The following is a 19894-nucleotide window of genomic DNA, read 5'->3' on the forward strand; positions in this document are numbered from 1 at the left end:
GGCCAGATCACCCCCAACTGCCCCCCCTGCTGGCCTGGTTGCCGCCAACTGCCCTCCCGCCGGCCTGGTCATCCCTTACTGCTTCCCTCTGCTGACACGGTCGCCCCACACAGCCTGCTGCTCGGTCATTTGGCCGTCCCTCACTGACCCCCCCCCTGCCGGCCTGGTCGCGCCACACAGCCTGCTGCTCAGTTGTTTGGTCGTCCCTCATTAACCCCCCTGCTGGCATGGTCGCCCCACGCAGCCTGGTGTGCAGTCGTTTGGTCGTCCCTCAATAACCCCTCTGCCAGCCTTGTTGCCCCACTCAGCCTGTTCGGTCGTCCATTTGGTTGTTTCAGATGTGACGTCCCCTGGCTCTTTATATATATATAGATAGTCAAGAATTCTTAGCACATCTTAATGTAATTAAAAATGAAAGGATGGAAAAATATATTGATGCGGTATGAGACCTACTACTCAGAGCTATTTATATGAGTAAATTTTTTCTTCAGTAAAAACCTATGTTCTATGAGGTTTTTTCAACTTAATTAAATGTGCCATAATAAATAAGATTAATTAATTAATTGTATCCTGGCTAGGAAGAATTGTATCTGAAAAATCAAAGATGAATGTCAAATCACAAAACTTTCAGATTAGGAAAATAATGTTGTTATCAATCAAAATTTGCTCCTTTAGGATTACTTAGCAAAGAAATATGTTGAACAATTTTTTTTCTCAAAATCTACATTTATTGGATACAATCCAATTTGTAGACATTACTGGCTATAAGCAGCATTTTCAAAAGTAAAACTTTCATTCATTTAACAAACATCTACTAGTCATCTATTCAATCGTAGACACCATGTTCTATTCTAGGATTGTAAAGATAAATAAAACACTGTCCCTGACTTCAGGTAATTCAGAATATGACCAATAAAGATAGAAAAGTACACACACAAATTGTTATAACAGGTGTATATGCTACAATATAGTGATTAACATAGACTTTATCTTGTCACTCTACCCTGTCCCTATCATGAAGAAATTCTTTAACTTTTAAAATAAGTTATGGTAGCTCTGCTCTGCCATACATTTAACATTCACCTCTATTACAGTGCCTTTATATTATAATAATTTGTTTAAATGTTTGTGCTCCACAGTAAACACTGAGTTCTTTAAGGAGAAGAAGTATATTTTATTCATCACTTAATGAATAAAAGAATATACTTGCTAAATATATTTTTTTTTGGAAGGAGAGACAAGCAAGACCAGTCAAGATGGCTATGTTACCTATAGCTGAGATGGATTTGCAAGGAATAGGGAAAACTTAAGAACGGAGCTAAGCAAGTAAAGAAAGGTAATAATACTAATATTGCCTGGCAGAAGAATTAACAAGAAATGTAAATAAAGAAGAGGGAAAATAATTTTTAATGAGAAGTTATGTAATCTAGGCAGAGTGAATTTGAGATGTTGATAGGACATCCTTGAGAAACTTCTAGTAGAAATGTTGACCCTGTAGTCAGAAGAGAAGTCTGGCTTAGAGATGTGAATGAGTGTCATGATCATGGGAGTGATATCAAAGTTGTGGAAGACTAGGAAATTTCCAAGAAAGAATGTCTAAAGTGAATTAAAATTAAGTTCTGAATATTGGGGAATTCAGGGGAATCCCAATGAAGAGGATTCTGAGGACTCCAGGGAAGTTTGCAGGGAGCCTTCTAGGCTCTGCATTGATATATTTTAAGAGAGAAGGGGTGAAAAGCTGGCAGGCAGGGGAGCATGCTACTAAGCAAGCTCTGTGACGTAATTCCTGGATGCACATTTCAGCTCCATCATGGGATCTTGAGCATGTCATTTAACCTAGCTCCATGGTCCGCAAACTGCGGCTCGCGAGCCACATGCGGCTCTTTGGCCCCTTGAGTGTGGCTCTTCCTAAGCCTTAGGAGTACTCTAATTAAGTTAATAACAATGTACCTACCTATATAGTTTAAGTTTTAAAAATTTAGCTCTCAAAAGAAATTTCAATCGTTGTACTGTTGATATTTGGCTCTGTTGACTAATGAGTTTGCCGACCACTGACCTAGCTGAACCTCTTCCATTCTAATGCCTATCTCATAGATTTGTTGGAGGATTAGATCTATACTAATAAAAGGGTAATATGCTAATTAGACCAGGTCGACTGGACATCTTCTGGATGTCCGACTTCCTTCCGGACAAAGCCACGGTGGTGGGGGCCGAGGCAGAGGCACTTAGGGGCAATTAGGCCGGCAGGGGAGCAAGCAGTTAGGGGCAATCAGGCCAGCAGGGGAGCAAGCAGTTAGGGGCGATCAGGCCAGCAGGGGAGCAAGCAGTTAGGGGTAAGATCAGGCCTGCACAGGGGAGCAAGCAGTTAGGGGCGAGATCAGGCCAGTACAGGGAAGCAAACAGGGGGCTATCAGGCTGGCAGGGGATGGCATTTGGGGGCGATCAGGCTGGCAGGGGAGGGCAGTTGAGGCAATCAGGCTGGCAGCGTAGCGGTTAGGGGGTGATCAGGCTGGCAGGCAGAGGCGGTTGGGGTGATCAGGCCGGTAGACAGGTGAGCAGTTAGGAGCCAATGGTCCCGGATTGTGAGAGGGATTCCCAGATTGTAGAGGGTGCAAGCCGGGCTGAGGGACACCCCCCCATGCACAAATTTCGTGCACCAGGCCTCTAGTAATATTATAAGAGTAGAACACATAATAAGCATTCAATTCATGGATGTCATTGACCATTGTGAAAATAATTTCAGTAAAGTATTAAGAGAAAGATCTTGGAATCCAGAGGAAAAGAGAGAAATAACACTATGCCTTTGGAATTTGAAAAAAAAAATTACTTTTGGATAAAACAAAATTTCTAGGGAGCCCTGAGAAATCATCTGAAGTTAGATAACTCGAACCTATATGCATTCAGTCATTATAGTTTTTATAGATAATAAAATATATAAAAAATACTATATTATAATAACATAATATAATGTATATAATATTATAATAAAATATTATTATATTAGTCATTATAATTAGTTGACTTTTTGTTATTCTCCAAAATGAGAAAGAAGAAAATATATATTTAATTACTATGAAATCAGGACAGATATGGAAGAGTATATGGTGGCAAGAACTAGAATATATTACTAGTTAGACTATCATTTTAGCGATCCTTTTCCTCTAGTATCTTTGGGTACTGGACCATTTGATACAAAGCTCAGTGGAGTAAAATACACAAGAAGACTTAACAATAGATAATAGAAAGTATCTATAAATATATATGACAATTAGAAATGAGTAGATTTTAGAGTACTCAAAGTATAGAAAGAAGATGGTGGTCCAAAAATGAGATTATAGAATTTGAGTCTTAGTAGTATAGTAGATTGAGAAGATGGAAAAATGAAAGGTATTATAAAATGCCCACGTAAGTGATATATTTGCTTCCCACACAACCCTGTGAGATAGAAAATTCAGAATAGCAAGTTTAAGTGAATATACCAGCTAAGCACCTCTATTTATATCATTTTAACCACAACAATATTGTGTTCACATGAAACTTCAGTGGTTTTAATGCAGGACATATGTGGTGGTTGTGATTCCAATAAGAATTATTACATTTAACTTTATAGCCACTGATGCTAGGATTTAAATTGATAGAAGCTATTATTAGAAATATTGATGTCTATCTCCTTACCAGACAAATAATCACTTTAAAAATACTCATTATAAATTTTACCTTTTTGTTTAATTTTATTATTTGAATGCAGGATATATTGTGTGCTAGGCATTCCTTTAAAATTCACTTAAAGTGTGAGATATTACCTCCATAATTGCTTTCCTCTTAATCTCCATGAAACAGAAGACTTTATTCAACATTTAGGTGTTAGTAATTGACTTAAATAATAGAAATTCAAAGAAAAATTATGCATCTTACAAAGATCAGAGACTAATGGTCCATTTAAACCTGTTTTATTGATTTATTAAACAATGTGTCAAATCCAGTCCTATAAGACTGTACATGGTATTATGGCAGGGCAGAAGAGAGCTAACTAATCCATCCTGACAGCAGAGAGCAAAGAGGCTTACTGAAAAAGGTCTTATAAAGGTAAGGATCACTTGGTCAGATAGACAAGGGGTAGCTCGAGCAATAGCAGAGGTTGGAAATAACATAATGGTGATGGGAACTGAATGCAGTTCTAAGTTAAAGTTCAGAAAGTGAGGCAGGGCATGCGAAATGTTGACACTGAAGATGTGACCTAGAGCCACATAAGGAATAGCCTTGGTGTCTTTTTAAGGAGCCTGAACTGTGCTTTAAACTAGTGATTATTAAAATGTGTATATTTATATTCGTATAACTTATATGTATGAATTACTGTGAGAAGATAGTTTATAAATAACATATACAGGTATCTATACTAATAAAAGTGTAATATGCTAATTAGGGCAGACGTCCATCTGGACAAAGCCACAGCAGCTACGAGGCCAGGGCTCAGGCAGCTGTGGGCTCAGGCAGCCTTGAGCCCTGGTGGCTGAGAGGCCTGGGGCTTATAGCAGCCATAAGCTCTGGCGGATGCGAGGCCTGGTGCTCATGGCAGCTATGGGCTCAGGCAGCCGTGAGCCCCGGTGGCTGCGAGGCCCGGGGCTCAGGCAGCTGTGAGACCCAGTGGCTGCAAGGCCCAGGGATCAGGCCTCGCAGCCTCTGCAGCCAGCAGTGGCAGCAGCAGCGGGGTGATGGGGGTGGTGCCTTCGCTTGATCAGCCTGGTCGCCTCTTGGGGAGGGAGACCAGACTGCAGCTTACACCTGCTCCTCCCAGGGGTAGCGGGCCTAAGCCGTCAGTAGGACATCCCCTGAGGGCTCCCAGACTGTGAGAGGGGGCAGGCCAGACTGAGGGACCTCTCTCCAATACATGAATTTTCATGCACTGGGCCTCTCTGAGTGGCCAGATTATTATGACCACTCCATCAGCACTTCGTTGGGCCACCTTTTGCCTTCAATACTGCGGCGATTCTTCTTGGCATTGACTCCACAAGATGTTGAAAGGTGATGTGAGGAATCGGACATCATGCCTGATGAATAGCACTGTCCAGTTCTGTGAGATTTGATGGTTGTGGAACCAACTGCCTGATGGCTCTTTGAACTTTGTCCCACAAATGCTCAATTGGATTGAGATCTGGTGATTGTGGGGGCCACCTAAGCAAGGTAAAGTCTCCCTCATGTTCTTGAAACTACTCCTGCACAATATGAGAACTGTGGCATGGTGCATTGTCTTGGAAGAAGCCATCTCCATTGGGATACACCATCAACATGATAGGATGAACTTAATCAGCAACGATACTTAGGTATGTTGTGCTATTCAGATATTGTTCCACACGAATTAAAGGGTCCAAATCATGACAGGAAAACATGCCCCAAACCATAACACTGCCCCCACCAGCTTGAAGGGTTGTACTCATGCATGTGGGGTGCATGCTTTCATGCTGTTTCTGCCCAATTCTCACTCTGCCATCTGCATGATGCAACTGGAAATGTGATTCATCGGACCACATGACTTTTTTCCAATGCTTGACTGTCCAATGCTTGTATTCCTGTGCGAATTGGAGACGTTTTATCTTGGTAACTGCAGACAGCAAAGGTGTTCGAACAGGCCTTCGGCTTCCATATCCCATACAATGCAGTGTATGGGGCACAGTGCGTTCAGAGATCATTTGAGAGGATCCCTGATTAAGATCTGCAGTAATTTGATGCACTGTTGCCCTTCCATTGTCTTGTACCAGTGTTGCCACTCTCCATTATGCCCTAACATTGACTAGTCACTGACGGCCACAATTCGCATGTTCAGACCCAGATTTTGGGCTGACAGTCCAGTCTTTAAACACTTTAACAACAGCTGCTCTTGAACATTTAACGAATTCAGCTGTTTTGCTGATACTCGCTCCATGTCTCCAAGCGCCAACAATCATCCCACGTTCAAAGGCTGTTAAATCACATTGTTTACCCATATCTTCAGGAAAAAAAAATCACTTCTACTCTCGTGGTAAACACCCTGCTTCCCTATTTATAATGGTCTGGCCCTCTAGCAACTTTAGCATGAAATTATAGCTAATTTGCCAGCAAATGTCAGGTGGTCATAATAATCTGGCCACTCAGTGTATATAAAAGCCTAAGTGACCTAACGACAGAAGGACCAGTCAACTGGTTGCTATGATGTGCACTGACCACCAGGGGGCAGACACTCAATGCAGGAGCTGCCCCCTGGTGGTCAGTGCGCTCCCACAGCCAACCACTGGTGGCCAGCGCGCTCCCACAGCCAACCTCTGGTGGCCAGCCAACCTCTCGCGGTCCCTCCCCCACTGGCTTGCTCCCATGGCCCTATCCGGACTGGGGGAGACACCCCCAATGGGCCTCGATCACTGGCAAGGCCGAGGGACCCCACCCATGCACGAATTCGTGCACTGGGCCTCTAGTGAAAAATATAAAGGATATTGTAAATAAGAAATAATAAATTTTGAATTATGAATGTATTGATTGAGATTCTTATGTGCAAACTGCAGAATCTACTCTGGCTAATTTAAGGAATTATAGGATATTGGAAGGCTCTCTGGATTTTTGGTATGATTGGAGAACCAGGCTCTTTGCAGGCTCTTAACCAACCATAGCCACAGGGCATCACCACTTTCTCCAGTGGGTACCGCTGACACTTGGCCAGATATCAGCCACTGCCGATGGAGAACTGAGCAACTCTGCTGCTATGTTTCCCAGAAGACTGTTTTCCACATTTGTGACTCTGTGGGTACATATGATAGACAAGCACTGTGTTACATGCTGTACTGTCTATCAGGAGAAATAGAAATGTGAGTGTTTTTGTAGTCTACCTTGGGAAGGTAAGACTCATAATGTAGGAAATTATCAAAATGAGGTATAGTGAGAGTATTCAAAAGATTTGAACAGCCACAAATGACAGATATTTACTACAGTAATACAAAATACCTCTTTGCTCTCATGAAAAATACAGTTGTTATTGATAATAATCTAATTTATAAATGCCTTTGGTAATCATGATACTTTATGCTATCAGTACCTAATATCTCAATCCCAAAACACACCTAGAGAGGGATCACATTAACAATACTTGCTATAAATTCAAATTTTCTTCTTGACAATACCACTTTTAGTTGTTTTCATATGTTATCTCAATGCATCACTATTATTTTTAATTTATGTGACTCCTAAAGCACACATATAGATATTTTCTTCAACGTGTGGATTACTTATAGGGGGTCTTTTAAAAAGCCCCTTATCCATTTTGTGAAACTCAGCTTTTGCCTCTATCTGATATCTGTACCCAGGGTGCATGAGTTCATGGAATGGAGCACAGGTAAGCAGCAGCACTGCATCACAGCAGACTAAGAACCAACCAGTAAACGATAGAACTGTGCTCTCCCCCTTTGCACTCAGGAGCCCCATTCTCCTTCAGGTGACCCTGCTTAATCCTTACTTCTGCATCATATGACACATTGACTAGGTGACAGTGCCCATGTTAGCCCATTTTACGCATTCTTCTTTGGATCAAAACCAAATATATTCAGAATTTCAGGATGTTTTTTTATGCCTCAATGGATTTCTCGTGTGTCCCATGGGGCCGGTACATTCCACTTGAGAATCTACTGCTTTGGGAAAGAGAACTCTTTGAAGAGTGTTAAGGAAGAGAGTGGCATGGCCAGATGTGAACTTTTGACCGTTGGCCCAACTTTAGCTGGTGAAGTTGTATTAAGAAAGACCAAAGTCAAGAAGGCCAGATTGTACTGGCCAGATACTGTGAGGTCTGACAAGAGGGATGCTGTGATAGAATGAATCTCAGTGTTCAAGATTTGGTGAATGATTGGAAATAGTTACTAAGGTAGGACAAAGAATGAAGGATGACTTTATGGTTTCTGACTTAAGCACAGTTTTGTTTTGTTTTCTTTATATTTAGAATAAAGGGTGAATTCTTAGGTGCTATGTGACCCCTGATGACTGTTTCCGGAGGGGATGAAGGGGGAGGCATGGGTAATGTTATTCTTTCCTGATACTATGTAATGTTTGTATCAGGGTTTCCATTCAGTCTATATATATATATATTCCCCCCAGAACCCGAATCTGCTCAAGACACTAATTCTTTGCAAATACCAGATAAGGTTATTCTCAGGTCTGCATTCAATTCTTATTAATATTATTTTCTAAAAATGGACAGTGAATAACTTTTCATCATAAGATCAAAAGAAAGGATTGTCTTCTGAAAGCACGATTAGGGTCACATGGAAATGAGGTGACTAGCATTGTGCAACCCGTGTGGAGTTCACTGCTGCTGCATGTCTTGCCTTTAGCTGGGATGACAGCAGTTCGGTGAGCAGTGGCCTCAGCGACACCCTCGATAACATCAGCACCGATGACTTGAACACAGCGTCCTCCGTCAGCTCTTATTCCAACATCACTCTCCCTTCCAGGAAGAACACACAGGTGAGAGTCACCTGCTTTCTTTTTCCAGTGCTTTTGCCAGATTTTACCCCAAATTATTATATATTAGAAATAAGTGTAACATAATCTCCTAATCTGAAATAATTGCATAAACTGAAGCAGCTTGTGTGTATATATATGTTCTATTGGTTAAAATCTAACCCAGAAAGATGTATGTTGCCATATCTCTCTTAATAATATGGATATAATTTTTTAAAATCTAAAAATATTTTAATACTCTAAATTTGAATAGTTGTTGATTAATATTATATTTATCTCTGAAATAAGTTACTGGATCTCTTGAGGATGGTAAATCAAGAATAGATATTAGATAGTTAAGTTTGATCTTGTCTTACTTTTTCTTGTTAGATTTGACATAGAAAAAAATGACCTCTTCTCTAAAGTGTTTAATTAGGGTTTTCTGCACACATATTTATGCTGACATTCTCTAATATGTACAAGTGATAATTATGTGGCTAAAATTTGTGAAATGTAAATGAAGACATAGAAAAAAATGAGAAAGTTTTGGAATTCTTTTGAAATATAAATCAGTGTTTGTTTGCTTTCTAACCAGTTGACGGAATATAAATTTCAGTGCCTGATTCACACTTTATAGATTTTTCTGCACAAAGTTTTTCTGTAATATTTTCTTCATAGCTGAAGACAGATTCGGAGAAACGTCCCACCACGGATGAGACGTGGGATGGCACTGAGGAGCTGAAAAAAGCAGAAGAAGACTTCGACAGCCACGGGGATGGTGGCGGCAAGTGGAAGGGCGCTTCCTCAGGACTTCCTGAAGACCCTGAGAAGGCAGGGCAGAAAGCCTCCCTGGCTGTTTCCCAGACAGGTTCCTGGAGAAGGGGCATGTCTGCCCAGGGAGGGACATCGTCTAGGCAGAAAGCTGGAACAAGTGCTCTCAAGACCCCTGGTAGGCTTGTCAATGGGCAGCTGCTCTGCAAAAGTGTTTCAATGTATTGTTTCCATTTAATCTTCGTTCTCTTTAATAATAGCTTTCTTTTTATTAAATCACTAGAGGCCCAGTGCATGAATTTGTGCACCAGTGGGGTCCCTTGGCCTGGCTTGTGGGATCAGGCCAAAACTGGCTCTTCGACATCCCCTGAGGGATCCCAGATTGCGAGAGGGTGCAGGCCAGGCAGAGGGACCCCACTGGTGCATGACCAGGCACAGGGAGGGAGGCCGGAAGTTGGCCAGTCAGGGAAGGACTTCGGGAGGGCTCCAGGGTGTGTCTGGCCCGTCTTGCTCAGTCCTGATCAGCTGGACCCCAGCAGCAAGCTAACCTACTGGTCAGAGTGTCTGTCCCCTGGTGGTCAGTGCATGTCATAGCGAGTGGTTGAGCAACCTTAGCATATCATTAGCATATTATGCTTTGATTGGTTGAATAGGCGACTGGACGATAGGACACTTAGTATATTAGGCTTTTATTATATAGGATTCTTCCACATATCTATAATAATCTAAGCATTCTCTAGAAATTACTGTCATATTTGGAGTTATTCAGTATCTTTATTTTGCCACAGCCATTTCTCATCACATGGTAGTAAAATAAGGCTGTCTAATTTTTTAAAAAGAAGATTGCTTTCATTCTGACTGCCTTGTGAAAGTTTGGAATAGTTATGTTAATGCCTCAAAGTTTCACTACCAACTCTGAGAGGCAAGATCAACCACTTTAATCTAATGGGTTAGAATGCTGGAGATTTGGAACATCATTTATGAATTAAACTTTATGAAAGAATTCTTCGAAACTGTAGCATCCTTTTTCTTTTCCCCTAAGACTCTCTCCCTACTTTTTAAATGGTGCCTAATTTTAAATAGTGCCACCTGAAGTACTGAGGTACCAGGGCACTCCAAATGTAATCATCTCACAGATATTCAAATGAACTCTTTTTCTAGTACTTAACTTTATTGGGTGAAGTGCTACCCGTATAAAGGAAGAGTTGCAAGATATACAGCAATAATAAATAGCATAATTATGTGTTTTCAATGATTTTCCTGATCTCTCACCACATTTGTCTAATAGCCCTATTTTTGCAGCTTTTTACTCGATATATTAGAGTGTATTCCTATTTAGATCTAAAAAATATAAATATCTAGGAACTGAAGTCATATAAAGATGTATTCACCTTTGACAGATTCTTGAAAGAAATATCATTATGAAATCACAATGTGCAGGCCAATAAATGTGTGTCTTTCTCATTAACTAGGGAAAACCGATGATACCAAAGCTTCTGAGAAAGGGAAGGCTCCCCTGAAAGGATCCTCGCTGCAGAGGTCTCCTTCAGATGCAGGGAAGAGCAGCGGGGATGAGGGGAAAAAGCCCCCCTCGGGCATTGCCAGGTCCACTGCCACGGGATCTTTCGGGTTTAAGAAGCCAAGCGGAGTAGGGTCATCCCCCGTGATCACGAGCAGCGGAGCCACCATCACCGGTGGATCGGCCACGCTGGGTAAAATCCCCAAATCCGCTGCCATTGGTGGGAAGTCAAATGCCGGGAGGAAAACCAGTTTGGACGGCTCCCAGAACCAGGATGACGTGGTGTTGCATGCTAGTTCCAAGGCCTCGCTCCAGTACCGCAGCCTGCCCCGCCCCTCCAAGTCCAGCGCCAGCGGCATCCCCGGCCGGGGCGGCCACCGGTCCAGCACCAGCAGCATCGACTCCAACGTCAGCAGCAAGTCAGCGGGTGCCACCACCTCCAAGCTGAGAGAGCCCACTAAGATTGGGTCAGGGCGCTCCAGCCCAGTCACTGTCAACCAGACAGACAAGGAAAAGGAGAAAGTGGCCGTCTCCGATTCAGAGAGTGTTTCTTTGTCAGGTTCCCCCAAATCCAGCCCCACCTCTGCCAGTGCCTGTGGGACACAAGGGCTCAGGCAGCCAGGATCCAAGTATCCTGACATTGCCTCACCTACATTCCGAAGGTAAGCATGGGTCACGTGATGACATGAGGCTGGGAAGATACAAAATGACATATACGTATATACAAATATATTCTGAGACACATATATCTTAGATTCTTTTATTCCATTTTTTAGTACATTGAGTTTTAAGAAACTGATCATCTAAATAGCATAAAAGTGGTGCTCATTTTGAGAAATGCTCATACTTTCCAGTTTTACTATTATTGTACCTGGTAATACTAGAGGCTGAGGTGGGGTAGGGGCTAGGGGGAGGGGCCATGGGTGGTTGTTTGGCTGGCCCCACCCCCTGATCAAATTCCTGGTCAAGCTCCAGGTCAAGGGGACAATTTGCATATTAGCCTTTTATTATATAGGATTAGCAACATAAACAACATTTATAAGAGACTTAAATGCACATAGCAATACCTAGGGGAAGTGAAAAGATAGAGTAATAGCTTGTAAATTTCCATAGATTTTCGTCTCTTTTTTCATGATTAAAAATAAAGTAAAGAAAATAATCTTTATGACTATTATTATTCATTTCCAATATTTGTTATCCTTCTGCTCTTAATGAGTTGATGATCATGAAGCTAGAGGAAGTGTTCCTTGTAACAGAGTATGCTGGACACATTTATGTACTACTGTATCTTGACCTTTTTTGAAAAGTAAGGTAAACTATGATTGACAGAATTTGAAAGCATTCTGATGTTGGGTATAGGATAACAAATAAGGAATGCGCTAGGTTTTCTAACTCTCATCAGCTTTCTTTGACATGAGTGTGGTAAGAAAAATGGCTTGGTTTCTGCACCAGGACTGTCTTTGTTATTGAATATGTAGAGTTCTGCACTGAAATATCACTATCTTTAAATATCTATCTGTTCTAAGTGACAGGAAGAGACATACAGTTAAAGACTTGGGACAAATAGTTAAACCTCTGCGGGTATGTTTCCTCAACTGTGAAATAATAGAGTATGATTTATATGCTATTACATGTTAAGTATTTTTAATGTTTGTTTTTATTATAGTGCCTAAACCAAAAACCTTACTATCTGGGAGGGAAAAAGAGTCTCAAAACATTTGCATTTCAAGCAATCTCAGATACATGATTGTTTGAAAAACTAGAGGGTGTTTTCCTCAGTAGAAATATTAATCCTGAAGAACTGGCTTTTTGAAATGTTGATTCTCATCAGAAAGAATAAACTATGGCTTGTAGTGAGAGTAAATATTTCCATCGCTTAAGTAAAAGCCAGTAGTGCCCTCCAGTGGCCCATTACCTATGAAACAATTTCTCATATTCGTCATAAAATATTTCACTATAGGAAATATGGATTTCATTGCAACTTAATTAGCAATCATTATGCCATTACTTCATATCACTTTATTTCCATATTTACATAAATTTGATAATATCATCTTCACTTACAAAACTAAAATGTTTTCTGAACCAAGCTCCAACATCTAACTTTGCACCAACTATGTTTCAAATCTCTAACAAAAATATGAATTTGAATAGTACTGGCAACTGACATAAAATCCTTTGGCCTTTCTTGGGGAAAATAAAGACCAAGCTGACATGTTGCCAGTAGTGTCAAATATTATTTCTAACCAACTTCTTCCTGACGGTTACTCAGGCCAGCAACTGTGCAACATAACCTCCCAAACCTTGCCTTACGCATTCCTTTTAGACTTGAATAAAGTGTTAAAAATGTTTCTGATGTACCGAATGCGTAGAAGTTGTTTCATTATAATGGTTCTATAAATAGGTAACAGCAAATGCAGTCAAACTACTTAATTTTCGTGAAAGATTCTCAATGTCCCTTACATTGTGAAAGCCAGGGATTTTCATGTCTGGTTGATTTTGGGTTGCCCACTCCCTCCATCCCAGTGTGGACTTACCCTAATGGTGATCTGAGAGATCTTTAGCAGTAGATTAAAAAGTTCAAGCTTACCAAGTTCATTAACATAGAGACAGGAAGTGCTTGGTAGCTGGGGACCCCCAAGCACGCTTGGCTCTGTGTACTGAACCCTTAATATTAAATGTGGATATTAGTTTCTCGGAACAACTGAAGTTGTTATTTGTTTTTCTTTTAGGTTGTTTGGTGCCAAGGCAGGTGGCAAATCTGCCTCTGCACCTAATACTGAGGGTGTGAAATCCTCCTCAGTAATGCCCAGTCCTAGTACCACATTAGCGCGCCAAGGCAGTCTGGAATCACCGTCGTCCGGTACGGGCAGCATGGGCAGTGCTGGTGGGCTAAGTGGCAGCAGCAGCCCTCTCTTCAATAAACCCTCAGACTTAACCACAGATGTTATAAGCTTAAGTCACTCGTTGGCGTCCAGCCCAGCATCGGTTCACTCTTTCACGTCAGGTGGTCTCGTGTGGGCTGCCAATCTGAGCAGTTCCTCTGCAGGCAGCAAGGACACTCCGAGTTACCAGTCCATGACTAGCCTCCATACGAGCTCTGAGTCCATTGACCTCCCCCTCAGCCATCATGGCTCCCTGTCTGGACTGACCACAGGCACTCACGAGGTTCAGAGCCTGCTCATGAGAACGGGTAGTGTGAGATCTACTCTCTCAGAAAGGTGAGCTTTCCTGGAGGCGTTGATGAAGCCCTCACCCCCGCCTCCCCGCACGCTGCCCACCCCCTTCCCCATTAAAGCCCTGTGATTTCAGTGGGACTACCACGTTGCAAAGGGACATAAAATTGATGCGAACGGGCCTTTCATTTGCTCTTATTACCAGATTTGCACAAGAAAAAAAATCTTTAAGGATAGGATAATTGGATAATTAAGTTTCTTGATATGAATTCATACACATACCCAACAGGCAATTGGAATAAAATTCAAAGCATGCACTTATGTCTTAAATGATGTCTTCTCAAGCCACTTTAATGATTTGGCTTAAGCTCCAGGACAACACAGCTCCTTATGGTAATTTAAGCATTTTTAAAGACCAAATTTAAATCGATTCTATAATTATGCTCTGAGCAATATGTTAAATTTGCTTATGAGCACTTCTGTGGAAAAATAGCAAATGGACCACTTTGGAATCCTAGTTGAATTAGAAAAAAAAAATCAATTGTCAGATATGAATTCTTAGAGAAAATTATAATAACGCCAGTGACATTTTTATTAGGCCCCTTGAAAATATATCTCATTACAAGATATTTCTCATTGGTTTAATGAGTTATGGGTTTTTAAAAATTAAAATGAAAAGCATAATGAGGCATTTCTTACCTGATATACTTACTAGAAAGCACCACTGTTGACTAAAGTGGATCTAGATTCTCTCCCCACAAAATTCTTTTCTCATATATTTTGGTATTGACTCATTCCCCCAGGAAAATATCTTAAAACTACCACTTTTTTTTAATGAACTTACAGCTATTTGTTTCTGGGCACACTTAAAGCTTTCAAAGAAAAAAAAGGTCTTGGGCACATACCTTAATCCTGTTATTTGTGAAAGCACTACTAGTCACTGAAAATGCCTGATAACCTTCCCTAAACCAGGAGTGGGGAACGTCCGGCCTGCGAGCCTTAAAGGCCCACGAAATCATTTGGTCTGGTCCTGCCAAGGCATTAGGAGTGAGTTCATTGAATGTTTGACCAAATATACCAGGCTAATTTTTAAGTTGGTAATTTTGTATGGTCTATGAATAATGTTATAAATATACAAATTGCCCTTGGCAAAAAAAAAAAAAGGTCCCCTCCGGACCCTGCCTTAAATCTTTGTCAGTCTAGTATTGATACTGGCATATCACCACTTTTCCAGACTTCCAGCCTTACTCCCAGAATCATTTTTAAAGACATCAACTGAAGCCCTTATCCAAACACTCACTACGGTATACCAGTTGTCCCTCAATGTAAGATTTCCCACTGCTCTTCCCTGTTTCTCTTGCCTCCCTGAAATAAAAACCCAGAGCAAAACATTGCTGCCATCCCACTTACTTCCCACTCCCCTAACAATGGCACATGGACAGCCATGCAAATGAGACTTCCCCTTGAGAAAAGAATTTTAAAGCTAATTGTAACATTGATGCTTGATATTTCTTATGGTAGACTGCTAATTACAAAATATACTTTTCCTCACAAAAAACTGTGCCAGGAGAAACAGAATAAGCAGCTGGGTGATATTTCCCCTCTGGGTTTGTCATTATGGGCAGCATATATAAATACCAGGTGCATACACAAAAGCACTGGTATAAGTACTGTTGCATTTAATTTTTGATCTAAGAAGTTAGCTTCCTACAGCATCTTAGATTTGAGTTTCAGCACTTTACAGGTAAATGGGTATCCTCATATGTCATTTGCAAAAATTCTAACAAGTAAATGAAATTATATTGAAAATATATTAGCAACCTATAGTTTTAATGAATGTATCCTAGATAGTTTACTGATATGTGAGGAATCCAAATAACAATCTTATAACCAAATCAAGCACATTGCAAATAAGTTATTCTTTATTCATCAAAATACCCTCCAAAATACTGATTTTTAATCATAAACATGACTGCAGCAAATTGATTGTTTAGCCATGGACCTATTTCTTTCTCATTCAGACATTAAAAATTCAAAATAATAATCAACTAACTATTTGTAACCAGGTAATTAGCCCTCAAATGAATCCAGATGATATATTTATAATTTTATATATATAACATAAATGCAATGTTAATATTTTACCTTGATCTATATTTTAGAAGCCAATATACATTTTCACTATACAAATGCACTGGCAAAAGGCAGTTACTTATTCTCTTTAAGCAAATCTTTAACTGTTGTGCATTCTTTGAAATAGACCAGTTTTACAAATGAGAGTCTTCTAATATTAGAAATAGCCAGATGAACAATTTTTCTAAAGCAAACTTTAAATTAATTTTGAGTAAGTTAATGTTTGCCATTGATTCTTAGTAAAATATATCGATGACTATTAAACTGTGAAAATTAAATATGATATAAGTATTGATTAGTTCCTCCCAGTAAATTACTGATTTGAAATAATTTTTGACATAAGAAGTTGTACTTTTTCTTTCTTGGGAAAAAAATTGAAAGTAGTTTCTTCTACTAATAGTCCTTCAAAGCACATTCAAAACAGTGTATGATCTATTGAAGAGAAAATTAGATCCTTCAGAGATGCTGGCTTAGTTACAATTAAGCAGTCAGTGGAATGTTGAGAACACTAAGGAAACCAAAATGCCGTACCTGAAAGAAAGTGTGCTGCAATGTAAATACCTGAGACCACATAATCAGAGTCAGGTAATAGAGGGAAACAGAAGCTCATGACTTAACCTTTTCATCTACAATATCTACTTTATTGATATTCGTATTCTAGTACTATTGACTCCGTTTTTCATAAAGATTTTAATTTTTCTTTAAAATTCTCTTTATTATCTTTAAAAGAAGATAAAATATCATAAAATAATAAATAAACCAGCAATAAGCAAACCACAAACCTTTAATAATTTTCTCTTTAGCTACTCTAATCATTGGTAGCCCTTAGGCCATAACCAGTTCATATTTGTTTTGTTTGTTTTGCTTTATGTGACTTAACCAAATTTGAAAAATAATTTAAAGCAGTAACCAACTTCAGAAAGTTCTGGCTTGTCTTTAAATGTCCGATCTGATAAAACGGCGTTCATTGTCCTGCACAGTGTCTCTTGGCTTTAGACAAACAGTGACCGTCCTTTTCAGTTTATTGACTAAAATCCCCACTCCACTCATTTCCATGAACTGCCTGGCCCTTGCAGGCATATGAGTTTGTGATGTTTCGGGGTTTGTGGAAATTGTCTACATTATAAAATCATTAATATTTATATTTAAACAGATAAAACTTTCTACCTAAAGTTTTAACTTACATTGGTAAATTTAAATATATATTTTTTAAGTTTTCTTTCATTAAGTTTCCTGCATGATATAAACATATAATTTTTATACCATTGATAACATTGGAAAAACAGTGCCTATATTCAATTTCCTCTACAATGTTAAACTTTTGTAAATTTGTACACATGAAAAAGATAATTTTTAAAATGGCCTATAATCATATTAATGCTTTAACACAATGTAGTTTAGAGGTTTCTTGTATTTGTTCAGTGTGATTCCTTTTTGTTTGTTTGTTTAGCCACACTACTAAAAATACTTTTACAGTCAAGATATATATTAGAACTGGCCTCTCCATAATACGGTAATTACCTAATGAGGACACTCCCAAAAAATAAAATTAGAGTTTTAGAATGCCTTTGGATGCTTTATATTGCAGAGCCAAATAATGGAGTACACACAGAAGAAAACATTTTAGCTTTGATTTTGAGTGATTAAAATTCAAGTCAATGTGAATTAAATTTCATGTCATCCCATTACGCATATATCCTGTGTATTTAATTTTGATCATTTGAGGTTCTAATGAAAGAGAGCTATAATTCTGCAAATTCAAATTAATTGTATTACTTGGTTATCCACATGCCAGAGATTACAACAGAAATCTCAAGATCTGTCCCGCTTAATTGTTGAAACCCTCTTCCTCTATTTTTAGAGAAGCCATTTCTCATTTTCTCCAGACACATTCTTTCATTTCTTTCTACAACTAATTGAGAATTCCTTTGAGAATTCTTTAAAATAGATAATGATAAAGCATATAGCCTTTAAAATACCTAATTTATAATTTCCAAAAATGGTATAGTTTAATTTCATTAAAATATGTAAATAAATGATGCCAAGCACGTTAAGTTTCAAGCAGATGTTTATTATATAGCATTTGTTCTTTTATATGAACATGGGAATAAATCTCCCTTGGTTTTTATTAAAAGTAATTTGAATACAAAAATAAATACTAAATAATATTTGTATCTTCTCTGCCTCTTGGAACTTGTCAATTTAACTTAATAGAGCAAGTCTATCTCGATTCTACCTCTATGTTTCTCTTGCATAGCAGAAGTCTAGTTAGTGGCATGAAGAGAAAAAAACCTATAAACTATTAGGTGAGTGGCATGAAGAGAAAAAAACCTATAAACTATTAGGTGAATAGAATATTGAGAGGAATTATTCTAACATATGATTTAATCTATGTTCTAATAATCCTGTCACTAAATTGTAATTGATTGTAAATGGGTTAGAAAGGAGCACACATGTGTTGCAACAGTAGACATCTGGTCACCTTTGGTAGTCCTTTTTCAAAGAGTTAAGCATTAAATATATGTTTCAAAAAGTTTATTTTGTGTAGTTCAAACAGAGAACCATTTTTGTTGGATGTGTAACTTGGAAGTTTTGTTTACATTATGTCCTTAGGGATTTTCTTTGTTTTAACAGCATACAACTTGACAGAAATACACTACCCAAAAAGGGACTAAGGTATATATTCTCTTGGCACAATTGCTGCCTTTCTTTCTCTGTTGTTACTTAAACTGTGTGTGCTGTCTTTCTTCCTCTTTGTTTGTTTGCGGTGAAGCGCCTGATATTGAGGATGATATCACTTTTAAACCTTTCTCAGGCCTGAGGAGTAGGTGAGATAGCCCTCAGGTAGAGAAGCTCATAGAGGACGAGACCCAAGTTAAATCCAATGTAAATACCATTTATGGGGGCAGCAACTTTGGTAGAATGCAGAAATCACTTCTGGAAATTAAAATTAACTTCCCTAACTTCTGCATGTTGGGGGCATATGCTTGCAAAACCTCAAATCCCATATAGTGTAAGGATGTGGCCAGGTAATGTTGAAAGGATGCTTTAATTTGAAGCAAGCAAAATACATTTTCATCATCAGAGGACAAATACTATAATTAGGTATGAATTTTTAATGAATCCTTTTGGTAAAAATTCAAGAGCTTTAATTTCTGTTTTTTTAAGAGTGCTTATATGTATCAGATTAATTTAAATATTAATTAGTCTAGTGTTACATAATCTCAAAATAACTTTTCAGTTCATCATAAAAAATAAAAAATAAAATATAATTCATGCCCATCATTGTTGCACACTTTTATCTGAGGGGGAGATATAAAATGAACTATAATGGAGCTATGGCACCGTATGAACATAAAAAATTGATTGCTCTTTGGTGCTAAGAATTTACTTATTCTGGTGAAAGTGAGTACTGGCCAAGTAGGTCTTCCACAGTATCCCTTTTATCTCCAGTTCCTTAGCAATAGCAAACAGCTTGCAATTAGTCCATTTTAAGATTCTGTTCTATAGTGTATCTATAATAATAAAAGTGTAATATGCTAATTAGACCAGACGTCCTTCCGGATGACCTTCCTGATGAAGCCAGGGCTACGAGGGCTGAGGCAAGCCACCGTGGCTGCGAGGGCCAAGCCCCTTGCACAAATTTTGTGCATCGGGCCTCTAGTTTTCTAATAAAGTAAGAACATTCTCCCCCTCCTTTTTTAAAAAAAATCTAAATATGATGTCAAGTGGCATTTTAACCAGTAAATATATTAGCTGTTAATTTATGTTCCATTCCCTCTGCTTTTCTATGACCATCACTCCAATTCCCTTGTCCACCATTTTCGGTCTATGTTTTCAC

The 19894-nt window shown here is 39.1% G+C and overlaps 1 protein-coding gene across 2 annotated transcripts in view; it reads left to right on the forward strand.

Annotated features, from left to right (window-relative positions):
• The window catches only part of NAV3 (neuron navigator 3), a 566743-nt gene that overhangs the window by 464691 nt on the left and 82158 nt on the right, over window positions 1–19894 (forward strand). For both annotated transcript variants that reach the window (XM_023749753.1, XM_023749754.1), the window contains 5 exons: window positions 8346–8478; window positions 9133–9403; window positions 10698–11406; window positions 13477–13965; window positions 18688–18729. In XM_023749753.1, the coding sequence (XP_023605521.1) occupies window positions 8346–8478; window positions 9133–9403; window positions 10698–11406; window positions 13477–13965; window positions 18688–18729 (1644 nt within the window). The remainder of the gene's footprint in view (window positions 1–8345; window positions 8479–9132; window positions 9404–10697; window positions 11407–13476; window positions 13966–18687; window positions 18730–19894) is intronic.

The sequence above is a fragment of the Myotis lucifugus genome, unplaced genomic scaffold (genome assembly GCF_000147115.1).
Source record: "Myotis lucifugus unplaced genomic scaffold, Myoluc2.0 scaffold_9, whole genome shotgun sequence".
NCBI classification, from domain to species: domain Eukaryota; kingdom Metazoa; phylum Chordata; class Mammalia; order Chiroptera; family Vespertilionidae; genus Myotis; species Myotis lucifugus.